General features: G+C 51.7%; 1 protein-coding gene across 4 annotated transcripts in view; it reads left to right on the top strand.

Annotated features, from left to right (window-relative positions):
* Positions 1-9,393: 9,393 nt before the first annotated feature.
* LOC136004177 (terminal nucleotidyltransferase 4B-like) overlaps positions 9,394-13,121 on the top strand; it is a 31,942-nt gene continuing 28,214 nt past the window's right edge. For 2 of the 4 annotated variants that reach the window (XM_065660444.1, XM_065660443.1), the window contains exon 1: positions 9,394-10,023. In XM_065660444.1, coding sequence (XP_065516516.1) covers positions 9,518-10,023 — 506 coding nt within the window. In that variant the 5' untranslated portion in view covers positions 9,394-9,517. The remainder of the gene's footprint in view (positions 10,024-13,121) is intronic. The other 2 variants (XM_065660441.1, XM_065660440.1) reach the window with 2 other exon arrangements.

The following is a 13,121-nucleotide window of genomic DNA, read 5'->3' on the forward strand; positions in this document are numbered from 1 at the left end:
AGAACAGCACCCATAGAGCCAACAGAACCCATAGAGCCAACAGCACCCATAGAGCCAACAGCACCCATAGACCCAAGAGCACCCATAGAGAGAACAGCACTCATAGAGCCGAAAGCACCCATAGAGAGAACAGCAGCCATAGAGACAACAGCATCCATAGAGCCAACAGCACCCATAGAGAAAACAGCAACCATAGAGGGAACAGCACCCATAGAGCCAACAGCACCCATAGAGCCAACAGCACCCATAGAGCCAACAGCAACCATAGAAAGAACAGCACCCATAGAAAGAACAGCACCCATACAGCCAACAGCACCCATAGAGAGAACAGCACCCATAGAGAGAACAGCTCCCATAGAGCCAACAGCACCCATGGAGAGAATAGCACCCATAGAGGGAACAGCACCCATAGAGCCAACAGCACCCATAGAGAGAACAGCACCCATAGAGTGAACAGCACCCATAGAGCCAACAGCACCCATAGAGAGAACAGCACCCATAGAGCCAACAGCACCCATAGAGAACAGCACCCATAGAGAGAACAGCACCCATAGAGCCAACAGCACCCATAGAGCCAACAGCACCCATAGAGTCAACAGCACCCATAGAGAGAAAAGCACTCATAGAGCCAACAGCACCCATAAAGCCAACAGCACCCATAGAGGGAACAGCACCCATAGAGACAAAAGCACCCATAGAGCCAACAGCACCCATGGAGAGAACAGCACCCATAGAGCCAACAGCACCCATAGAGAGAACAGCACCCATAGAGTGAACAGCACCCATAGAGCCAACAGCACCCATAGAGAGAACAGCACCCATAGAGCCAACAGCACCCTTAGAGAACAGCACCCATAGAGAGAACAGCACCCATAGAGCCAACAGCACCCATAGAGCCAACAGCACCCATAGAGAGAAAAGCACTCATAGAGCCAACAGCACCCATAGAGGGAACAGCACCCATAGAGCCAACAGCACCCATAGAGCCAACAGCACCCATGGAGAGAACAGCACCCATAGAGCCAACAGCACCCATAGAGAGAACAGCGCCCATAGAGCCAACAGGACCCATAGAGCCAACAGCACCCATAGAGAGAACAGCACCCATAGAGCCAACAGCACCCATAGAGAGAACAGCACCCATAGAGCCAACAGCACCCATAGAGAGAACAGCACCCATAGAGCCAACAGCACCCATAGAGAGAACAACACCTATAGAGCGAAGAGCACTCATAGAGCCAGCAGCACCCTTAGAGGGAACAGCACCCATAGAGAGAACAGCACCCATAGAGGCAACAGCTCCCATAGAGAGAACAGCACCCATAGAGGGAACAGCACCCATAGAGCCGACAGCACCCATAGAGAGAACAGCACCCATAGAGAGAACATTCCCCATAGAGCCAACAGCGCCCATAGAGAGAACATTACCCATAGAGCCAACAGCGCCCATAGAGGGAACAGCACCCATAGAGAGAACAGCACCCATAGAGCCAACAGCACCCATAGAGAGAACAGCACCCATAGAGCCAACAGCACCCATAGAGAGAACAGCACCCATAGAGCCAACAGCACCCATAGAGAGAACAGCACCTATAGAGGCAACAGCACCCATAGAGAGAACAGCACCCAGAGAGCCAAGAGCACCCATAGAGAGAACAGCACCCATAGAGAGAACAGCACCCATAGAGCTAACAGCACCCATAGAGCCAAGAGCAGCCATAGAGAGAACAGCACCCATAGAGCCAACAGCACTCATAGAGAGAACAGCACCCATAGAGATAACAGCACCCATAGAGCCAACAGCACTCATAGAGCTAACAGCACCCATAGAGGCAATAGCACCCATAGAGCCAACAGCACCCATAGAGCCAACAGCACACATAGAGGGAACAGCAGCCATAGAGCCAACAGCACCCATAGAGAGAACAGCACCTATAGAGCTAACAGCACCCATAGAGCCAAAATCTCTCAAAGAGCCAACAGAACCCATAGAGCCAAGAGCACCCATAGAGGGAACAGCGCCCATAGAGCCAACAGCACCCATAGAGCCAACAGCACCAATAGAGAGAACAGCACCCAAAGAGCCAACAGCACCCATAGATAGAACAGCACCCATAGAGCTAACAGCACCCATAGAGCCAAGAGCTCTCATAGAGCCAACAGCACCCATAGAGCCAAGAGCACCCATAGAGTCAACAGCACCCATAGAGCCAACAGCACCCATAGAGCCAACAGCACCAATAGAGAGAACAGCACCCATAGAGCCAACAGCACCCATAGAGAGAACAGCACCCATAGAGCCAACAGCACCCATAGAGAGAACAACACCTATAGAGCGAAGAGCACTCATAGAGCCAGCAGCACCCATAGAGGGAACAGCACCCATAGAGAGAACAGCACCCATAGAGAGAACAGCATCCATAGAGCCAACAGCACCCATAGAGAGAACAGCTCCCATAGAGCCAACAGCACCCATAGAGCCAACAGCACCCATAGACCCAAGAGCACCCATAGAGAGAACAGCACTCATAGAGCCGAAAGCACCCATAGAGAGAACAGCAGCCATAGAGACAACAGCATCCATAGAGCCAACAGCACCCATAGAGAAAACAGCAACCATAGAGGGAACAGCACCCATAGAGCCAACAGCACCCATAGAGCCAACAGCACCCATAGAGCCAACAGCAACCATAGAAAGAACAGCACCCATAGAAAGAACAGCACCCATACAGCCAACAGCACCCATAGAGAGAACAGCACCCATAGAGAGAACAGCTCCCATAGAGCCAACAGCACCCATGGAGAGAATAGCACCCATAGAGGGAACAGCACCCATAGAGCCAACAGCACCCATAGAGAGAACAGCACCCATAGAGCCAACAGCACCCATAGAGAGAACAGCACCCAGAGAGCCAAGAGCACCCATAGAGAGAACAGCACCCATAGAGCTAACAGCACCCATAGAGCCAACAGCAGCCTTAGAGAGAACAGCACCCATAGAGAGAACAGCACCCATAGAGCCAACAGCTCCCATAGAGCCAAGAGCAGCCATAGAGAGAATAGCACCCATAGAGCCAACAGCACTCATAGAGAGAACAGCACCCATAGAGATAACAGCACCCATAGAGCCAACAGCACTCATAGAGAGAACAGCACCCATAGAGGCAACAGCAACCATAGAAAGAACAGCACTCATAGAGAGAACAGCACCCATAGAGCCAACAGCACCCATAGAGAGAACAGCACCCATAGAGAAAACAGCACGCATAGAGCCAACAGCACCCATAGAGAGAACAGCACCCATAGAGCCAACAACACCCATAGAGAGAACAGCACCCATAGAGCCAACAGCACCCATAGAGCCAACAGCACCCATAGAGAGAACAGCACCCATAGAACCAACAGCACCAATAGAGAGAACAGCACCCATAGAGCCAACAGCACCCATAGAGAGAACAGCACCCATAGAGCCAACAGCACCCATAGAGAGAACAGCACCCATAGAGCCAACAGCACCCATAGAGCCAACAGCACCCATAGAGAGAACAGCATTCATAGAGCCAACAGCACCCATAGAGAGAACAGCAGCCATAGAGACAACAGCACCCATAGAGCCAACAGCACCCATGGAGAGAACAGCACCCATAGAGCCAACAGAACCCATAGAGCCAACAGCACCCATAGAGCCAACAGCACCCATAGACCCAAGAGCACCCATAGAGAGAACAGCACTCATAGAGCCGAAAGCACCCATAGAGAGAACAGCAGCCATAGAGACAACAGCATCCATAGAGCCAACAGCACCCATAGAGAAAACAGCAACCATAGAGGGAACAGCACCCATAGAGCCAACAGCACCCATAGAGCCAACAGCACCCATAGAGCCAACAGCAACCATAGAAAGAACAGCACCCATAGAAAGAACAGCACCCATACAGCCAACAGCACCCATAGAGAGAACAGCACCCATAGAGAGAACAGCTCCCATAGAGCCAACAGCACCCATGGAGAGAATAGCACCCATAGAGGGAACAGCACCCATAGAGCCAACAGCACCCATAGAGAGAACAGCACCCATAGAGTGAACAGCACCCATAGAGCCAACAGCACCCATAGAGAGAACAGCACCCATAGAGCCAACAGCACCCATAGAGAACAGCACCCATAGAGAGAACAGCACCCATAGAGCCAACAGCACCCATAGAGCCAACAGCAACCATAGAGTCAACAGCACCCATAGAGAGAAAAGCACTCATAGAGCCAACAGCACCCATAAAGCCAACAGCACCCATAGAGGGAACAGCACCCATAGAGACAAAAGCACCCATAGAGCCAACAGCACCCATGGAGAGAACAGCACCCATAGAGCCAACAGCACCCATAGAGAGAACAGCACCCATAGAGTGAACAGCACCCATAGAGCCAACAGCACCCATAGAGAGAACAGCACCCATAGAGCCAACAGCACCCTTAGAGAACAGCACCCATAGAGAGAACAGCACCCATAGAGCCAACAGCACCCATAGAGCCAACAGCACCCATAGAGAGAAAAGCACTCATAGAGCCAACAGCACCCATAGAGGGAACAGCACCCATAGAGCCAACAGCACCCATAGAGCCAACAGCACCCATGGAGAGAACAGCACCCATAGAGCCAACAGCACCCATAGAGAGAACAGCGCCCATAGAGCCAACAGGACCCATAGAGCCAACAGCACCCATAGAGAGAACAGCACCCATAGAGTCAACAGCACCCATAGAGAGAACAGCACCCATAGAGCCAACAGCACCCATAGAGAGAACAGCACCCATAGAGCCAACAGCACCCATAGAGAGAACAACACCTATAGAGCGAAGAGCACTCATAGAGCCAGCAGCACCCTTAGAGGGAACAGCACCCATAGAGAGAACAGCACCCATAGAGGCAACAGCTCCCATAGAGAGAACAGCACCCATAGAGGGAACAGCACCCATAGAGCCGACAGCACCCATAGAGAGAACAGCACCCATAGAGAGAACATTCCCCATAGAGCCAACAGCGCCCATAGAGAGAACATTACCCATAGAGCCAACAGCGCCCATAGAGCCAACAGCACCCATAGAGAGAACAGCACCCATAGAGCCAACAGCACCCATAGAGAGAACAGCACCCATAGAGCCAACAGCACCCATAGAGAGAACAGCACCTATAGAGGCAACAGCACCCATAGAGAGAACAGCACCCAGAGAGCCAAGAGCACCCATAGAGAGAACAGCACCCATAGAGAGAACAGCACCCATAGAGCTAACAGCACCCATAGAGCCAAGAGCAGCCATAGAGAGAACAGCACCCATAGAGCCAACAGCACTCATAGAGAGAACAGCACCCATAGAGATAACAGCACCCATAGAGCCAACAGCACTCATAGAGCTAACAGCACCCATAGAGGCAATAGCACCCATAGAGCCAACAGCACCCATAGAGCCAACAGCACACATAGAGGGAACAGCAGCCATAGAGCCAACAGCACCCATAGAGAGAACAGCACCTATAGAGCTAACAGCACCCATAGAGCCAAAATCTCTCAAAGAGCCAACAGCACCCATAGAGCCAAGAGCACCCATAGAGGGAACAGCGCCCATAGAGCCAACAGCACCCATAGAGCCAACAGCACCAATAGAGAGAACAGCACCCAAAGAGCCAACAGCACCCATAGATAGAACAGCACCCATAGAGCTAACAGCACCCATAGAGCCAAGAGCTCTCATAGAGCCAACAGCACCCATAGAGCCAAGAGCACCCATAGAGTCAACAGCACCCATAGAGCCAACAGCACCCATAGAGCCAACAGCACCAATAGAGAGAACAGCACCCATAGAGCCAACAGCACCCATAGAGAGAACAGCACCCATAGAGCCAACAGCACCCATAGAGAGAACAACACCTATAGAGCGAAGAGCACTCATAGAGCCAGCAGCACCCATAGAGGGAACAGCACCCATAGAGAGAACAGCAGCCATAGAGCCAACAGCTCCCATAGAGAGAACAGCACCCATAGAGGGAACAGCACCCATAGAGCCGACAGCACCCATAGAGAGAACAGCACCCATAGAGAGAACATTACCCATAGAGCCAACAGCGCCCATAGAGGGAACAGCACCCATAGAGAGAACAGCATCCATAGAGCCAACAGCACCCATAGAGAGAACAGCTCCCATAGAGCCAACAGCACCCATAGAGCCAACAGCACCCATATAGAGAACAGCACCCATAGAGCCAACAGCACCCATAGAGAGAACAGCACCCAGAGAGCCAAGAGTACCCATAGAGAGAACAGCACCCATAGAGCTAACAGCACCCATAGAGCCAACAGCAGCCTTAGAGAGAACAGCACCCATAGAGAGAACAGCACCCATAGAGCCAACAGCTCCCATAGAGCCAAGAGCAGCCATAGAGAGAATAGCACCCATAGAGCCAACAGCACTCATAGAGAGAACAGCACCCATAGAGATAACAGCACCCATAGAGCCAACAGCACTCATAGAGAGAACAGCACCCATAGAGGCAACAGCAGCCACAGAGCCAACAGCACCCATAGAGGGAACAGCAGCCATAGAGCCAACAGTACCCATAGAGGGAACAGCACCCATAGAGCCAACAGCACCCATAGAGAGAACAGCACCCATAGAGCCAACAGCAGCCATAGATAGAACGGCACCCATAGAGAAAAGAGCACCCATAGAGAGAACAGCACCCATAGAGAGAACAGCACCTATAGAGCCTAGAGCACCCATAGAGAGAACAGGACTTATAGAGAGAACAGCACCTATAGATGGAACAGCAGCTATAGAGGCAAGAGCACGCATAGAGAGAGCAGCAGCCATAGAGAGAACAGCACTGATAAAGCCAAGAGCAGCCATAGAGAGAACAGCAGTCATAGAGAGAATAGCAGCCATAGGGAGAATAGCACCTATAGAGGCAACAGGAGACATAGGGAGAACAGCACCCATGGAGATAAAAGCTTGTATAGGAGCGTGGGAGTGATTTGAGTTTTAGAAAACTGCAGGAAGTTTATAGTGTGGTTTATGTTGAGGAGGAGGTATTCTTTTTTGTTGTCGTTGGAGATATCAGGTTTTGGTTTTTTTAATTTATGTCACTGAAGTAGGAGGGAGTGTGTTATTTTGTTGTTTGTCGGGATATATATTTATTAGGTTATATATACATTTGTAAAGGTGTACTTGTATTGCATTATGGTTGTAGGGAATTCTTTGTGCATGCAGAGAGTCATGTGGTAGTAGTTTTGGGGCTTTTAGTGGTCGTTTCTTCATCATGGTCTTCACGTGTTTAAGGTTTTGGTTAAGTTTGGAGTTGGAGAGTCTTGTTGTCTGCTTGCTGTGTGTTTAAGTTGGTTGTAGGTAATCTGTTTAAGAATTTACTGAAAAGTCTTCTTTGTTATCTTTGTTAGAAAGTTCTAGTGGTTTCCAAGTGTCTTAGTTGTATTGTATTTAGAATGGAGTATCCTTAATGTTGTCTAGAGTTCTTCTTTTCATGTGAAAAGGCCTGTGTCTCACGTTAGACCATGCCAGCAAAGGGTTCCTCTGATGTGGGCTTGGACAGCACCAGGGTGGAGCACTCACAACCTCCCTGGGCAACCCATTCCAGTGCCTTAGCAGTCTGAGATTGATTCGGAGAAAACTCCAGGAACAAACTTGCCAACAAAGTTTTCAAGCTGACAAGCAGGTATTCTTTATTGCGGCGCCGGGAGACACGGGGGAGAGCTCCTCCTAACGTGTGTCTCTCTGTTGCTCCACAAGCTGTCCTTATATAGTCCCTGGGCATACATACATTACGTCATTTTCCAGAAAGCTCCCCGCATGCGTACGGAATTGTGGTGGTGGTCTCTGAGGGTCGTTTACTTCTTCCAACAATCTTCATCACTTCTGGCAGCCTTTGGAGCACGCGCAGTAGATGCTCATACCAATTTAATTGGTTCGGTAGCACAGGAGACATAATAATCCTCCTATCCTCCTACTTATCAGTTAGTTTAACTGTAGCCCATCCTGGACACCTGCCGTTCCCAGATACTCCTTATCCCTGTGTCCTGTTCCTCTAGACTGTTTTTCTTAAAACTCTGTCAACTATAACAATTTATCTTGTACAAGAATGCTCAGTGTGTTCTCTAGCTGCACTCTATTTTTTTTTCTATGTATCATGCACTTTAGTAATTTTCCATCGCTACTGTTACAAAGCCATCAAACTTAACATTACTTAAAACTGATTCTAAAGGTTTATATATTCCATTTTGTGATTTTCTGTCCCCCTTGTCTAAACAGGAAAGAATTTCCTCCTTAGATCCAATCTAAACTTCCCCTGTTTCAGTTTGAACCCGTTACCCCTTGTCCTGTCACTACAGTCCCTGATGAAGAGTCCCTCCCCAGCATCCCTATAGGCCCCCTTCAGGTACTGGAAGCTGCTCTGAGGTCCCCACGCAGCCTTCTCTTCTCCAGGCTGAACAGCCCCAACTTCCTCAGCCTGTCTTCATACGGGAGGTGCTCCAGTCCCTGAGCATCCTCGTGGCCTCCTCTGGACTTGTTCCAGCAGTTCCATGTCCTTTTTATGTTGAGGACACCAGAACTGCACACAATGCTCCAGGTGAGGTCTCACAAGAGCAGAGCAGAGGTGCAGGATCACCTCCTTCGCCCTGCTGGTCACGCTCCTTTGGATGCAGCCCAGGATCCGGTTGGTTTCTGGGCTGCGAGCGCACACTGCAGCCGGCTCATGTTCATTTTCTCATCGACCAGCACCCCCAAGTCCTTCTCTGCAGGGCCGCTCTGAATCTCTTCTCTGCCCAACCTGTAGCTGTGCCTGGGATTGCTCCGACCCAGGTGTAGGACCTTGCGCTTGGCATGGTTGAACTCCATAAGGTTGGCATCAGCCCACCTCACAAGCGTGTCAAGGTCCCTCTGGATGGCATCCCTTCCCTCCAGCGTATCAACCGGACCACACAGCTTGGTGTCATCGGCAAACTTGCTGAGGGCGCACTCAATCCCACTGTCCATGTCAGCGATGAAGATGTTGAACAGGAAGCCATGAGGGATGTGACTCGTTAGCCGTCTCCAATTGGAGATTGAACCGTGAAGGAAAACTGTCTGCGTGCAGCCTGCCGGCTAATTTTTTATCCATCGAATGGTCTACCCATCAAAGTAGAACTACTGAGCGGGAAGATATTCCGGCGCTGTGGCCGGAGGGCCACTCAGCCCCGCTGGGGGGGTGCCGGGCCGGGGCAGAGCCGGGTCCCGGCTGGGGCCCCGCCCGGGGCCAGCCTCCGCCCCCTTGCCTGCGCGCGGCCCGTGTGCCGACGGCCAAACAGGGCCCCGCCTCGCCGCGAGGGGCGGGGGCTGTGGAGCGACGGCAGCGGGCAGGCAGGCGCGGAGCTGCCCTTCCATAAGAGCCGCCATTAGCGGTAGCGTTCTGTGGCTGGGTCCCAGTGTCGGCGGCTAACGGGGATTGAAAGTAGTCGGGGTGGCTCCCCGTTTGATGGATCCCCGGATAGCCTGGTTCCAGCCAGAGCAGCTTGGTCCCTCGAACCGCCTGTGGATGCAGATCTGGGAAACTACGCAGGGGGTCCGCAACCTCTACTTCCATCAGGAGGAGCAGCAGCAGCAGCAGAGCGCCCCCGCTGGGGCCGGCCCTGTCTCCCCGCCCAGCATGTACTGTGCTGATCCCCAGCCCGACTTCCTGCCGCTCGAGAGCGCCAACAACCAGCAGAACCGCAGCCGCCACCAGACCTCGCCACCCCTGGGGGCTGCTGCTTGGGCCCGGCCTCCACAGGTCGAACCGTCTGCCGCCAGCAACAAGAGGAAGCGCGACAACAAGGCCAGCACCTTCGGCCTTAACTACAGCCTCCTGCTGAGGCCTCCTGGGCAGGGCCGGGCGCTCGCCCTAGGAAATGAGCCTGCCGACCGGGCTCAGGCTGGCCTTCCCGAGTCGCTCTACATAGGCACCCCTTGGAAGAAGAGGAACTACAGCCAAGGAGTCATGGGGTGAGCGGTCGCAGCGCCAGGCAGGCGACGGGGTGCCGGGCTGCTGCCAGCGCCGGGCTTGGACCTGGCCTGGCCTCTTGAAGAGGTGCGAGCTGAGGGCCTCCCAGCACGGGATGGCCGCTGGGCCGCGGCGGTAGGGCGTGGCCACAGAAACGGCGGGTGTTGCGGGGTATCGGGATTGGGCCCGTAGGACGCCGCTCGCCACCGGCGGGGGCAGGTAGGGGCCACGTGTGCCGGGTCGCTCCCCGGCCCGCCCGTGCGCTGCGTCAACGGGCCCCGCTGATGCCTGTCGGCGGGGCAGCCTCTCGTGCAGCCCCCGAGCCCGGCCGGCCGGTGACTCCTGCTGGAGGGGCTAGCGGATGCCAAGGTGTGTGCTGATGATGTGTGCAAGCCTATCTGTAGGTTTTCCTTTTGTCACTGCGTGTGTACTTGGGGCTGTTAGACGCTCATCCCCCAGTATCACGCCTTGCTGCCCGAGCAACGGTGTTCTATTGCTTTCTTTGCGGTTGTTGTACCGCATGCGGTACATGTATTGCGGTGGGTGGTGTCAGTGAGGGGTCTGATGCCATTGCTGCTCGCGTGCATGCTGCGGGGCTGGGTGAGGTGGCTGAGCTGGGGAGGACGGCAGACAGCACGGTATCAGAGGTGCAGGTCCTGCTCTTGGCAGGCACTGCCAAGCACACTTCTGAAGCTTTCTGCTTTATGTAGAACAAATGCATAATAGGACTTATAGTTTAGCAGAATAATAATCTGCTGCTATTAAAAGAGTGCATAGTCTAGGAAATAACATGAAGACTGTGCTTTTTCGAAGACCTAACAGAGAAATAAGGCACACATGATTATGTAGACTGTTATGGATTATGTCCTGGTTTAAGCCCAGCCGGTGACTCAGAACAATGCAGCTGCTTGCTCACTCCCCCCACTCCATCCCCTCTGATCCCTGAGGGATGGGGAGGAGAATCAGGAGAATGCAACTCCCAGGGGTTGAGATAAGAACAGCCCAGTAACTAAGGTATAACACAAACCACTACTGCTACCGCCAATGATAATATTGGTAAGGGAAATAACAGGAGAACATAAAACTAAAAGTGGAAGGTGGGGGGGGGGGATAAATCCAAGTGATGCACAACACAGTTGCTTACCATGCACTGAGTGATACCCAGCTGAACCCGAGCAGTGATCTGAGCCTTCCAGGTAACTCTGTTCAGTTTCTATACTGGCCATGCCGTGCTGTGCTATGGATACCTCTTTGGCTAGCTCGGGTCAGGTGTCCTGTCTCTGCTGCCTCCCAGCCTCCCCTCCTCCCTGGCAGAGCAGGAGGCTCAGAAAGTCCTTGGCCAGACCAAACATTTGAGCAGCAACCAAAAACATCGGCACCATCACCACTGTTCCCAGGCCAAAAAATCAAAACACAGCACTGCACTGGCTACTGAGAAGGAGAAAAATAACTGCTACTGCTGAACCCAGGACATCAGCCCATCTGTATGTTTGTCCTGGTTTAAGCACGGCTGGTAACTCAGAACCATGCAGCTAGTCACTCACTTCCCCACAATATGCTTTGGATCATTTGGCTGTTTTTTTCTCAACCCATGGGATTTACATTTCTTGGGTTCTTCTCCCCATCCAACCAGGACTGGGTGGGGGGAGAAAGGAGGGAGTGAGCTAGTGGCTGCATGGTTTTGAGATTCTAGCTGAGCTTAAGCTGCGACAGTTTTCTATTCACTTTTTGGTACGCTGTGCGCACTTTCTTAATTTTCACATTTTGAAATTATTTTGAATGGGTGGTTTCAGTGAGTTGGATGAAACTTGAGTGAGTTTCTGAGGGTTCTACACAGCCTCTTGCTCTCCCTTTACTGCTTTTGTTGCAAAACTGCAGACAAATGTATTAATGCACAACATGTAGATGGTGTGAGGAGGTGTGCTGTGCTGGGGATGTCCCATTCTAGGGCGGGTTCCCACTGTATGATATTAGGGCTGGGTCAGTTGTGACATTTTAACCCTCAAAGTATTAGAAATCCTTTCCCCCCAATGTGCTGATTCTTTTGTCCTTATATCCAAGCAGAACTCAGCAACTGAGGTTGTTGCATGAATTTTTTCAGATATCCTTCTGCATGTATTGGTGTCTCTGAATTCTAAGGTTTTTGGACTCATGGAAAGTATTTCAGTGAAATATTTTCTAGGTTTATATTGGTTTTCTGACAGATATACTAGCTGAAGCTTCAGAAGAAAGAAGATAAAAACCATGGTTTGATCCCCAGGCCTACTCAGAGACCGGCCTTTCCAGATACTTTGAAGGGTGAGACCAGTCACCTACATGGGGGGAGGAAGTATTATTGCAGTTTCTGCAGTTGATGCTCTTGAGCATCTGTCTCTGTCACTGGGCTAATAGAGGTGATCTCAGGAAACATTTGTTATCTGCTTAGTCACCATCCTTTATTGACAGTTACTGTTTGTAGCTTTCTAGCCTGGAGTGATAAGCAGAGCAAAAGGAGGCTGGGGACTCTCCAGGTTATCTTGCAGGTTGCATGCTAGTGCTCCTGGCCCATGGTTTTTCTGCTACCCATGCATAAAATCATAGTAGTTAGGGTTGGAAACAGCCTTAAGATCATCTAGCTCCTACCCCCTTCTCATGGTCAGGGACACCATGCACCAAGCCATGTCACCGAAGGCTCTGTCCAACATGGCTTTGAACAGTGCCTGGGGCAGCCCATTCCAGTGCCTCACCACCCTCACAGGAAAGAACAAGGAAAAAGGACAAGGGGTAATGGGTTCAAACTGAAACAGGGGAAGTTTAGATTGCATCTAAGGAGGAAATTCTTTCCTGTTAGGGTGCTGAGGCACTGGAATGGGTTGCCCAGGGAGGTTGTGAGTGCTCCATCCCTGGCAGTGTTCAAGGCCAGGTTGGACGAAGCCTTGTGTGGGATGGTTTAGTGTGAGGTGTCCCTGTCCATGGCAGGGGGGCTGGAACTGGATGACCTTGAGGTCCTTTCCAACCCGAACTGTTCTATGGTTCTATGATCCTATGAAATAATTGAAAAGATCTCCCCACATTTCTTCTTTCTCCTGTGTTCAAGTGCCTTTTATGCTGCAGTTAACTT

Source organism: Lathamus discolor, chromosome W (assembly GCF_037157495.1).
Source record: "Lathamus discolor isolate bLatDis1 chromosome W, bLatDis1.hap1, whole genome shotgun sequence".
NCBI lineage: Eukaryota > Metazoa > Chordata > Aves > Psittaciformes > Psittacidae > Lathamus > Lathamus discolor.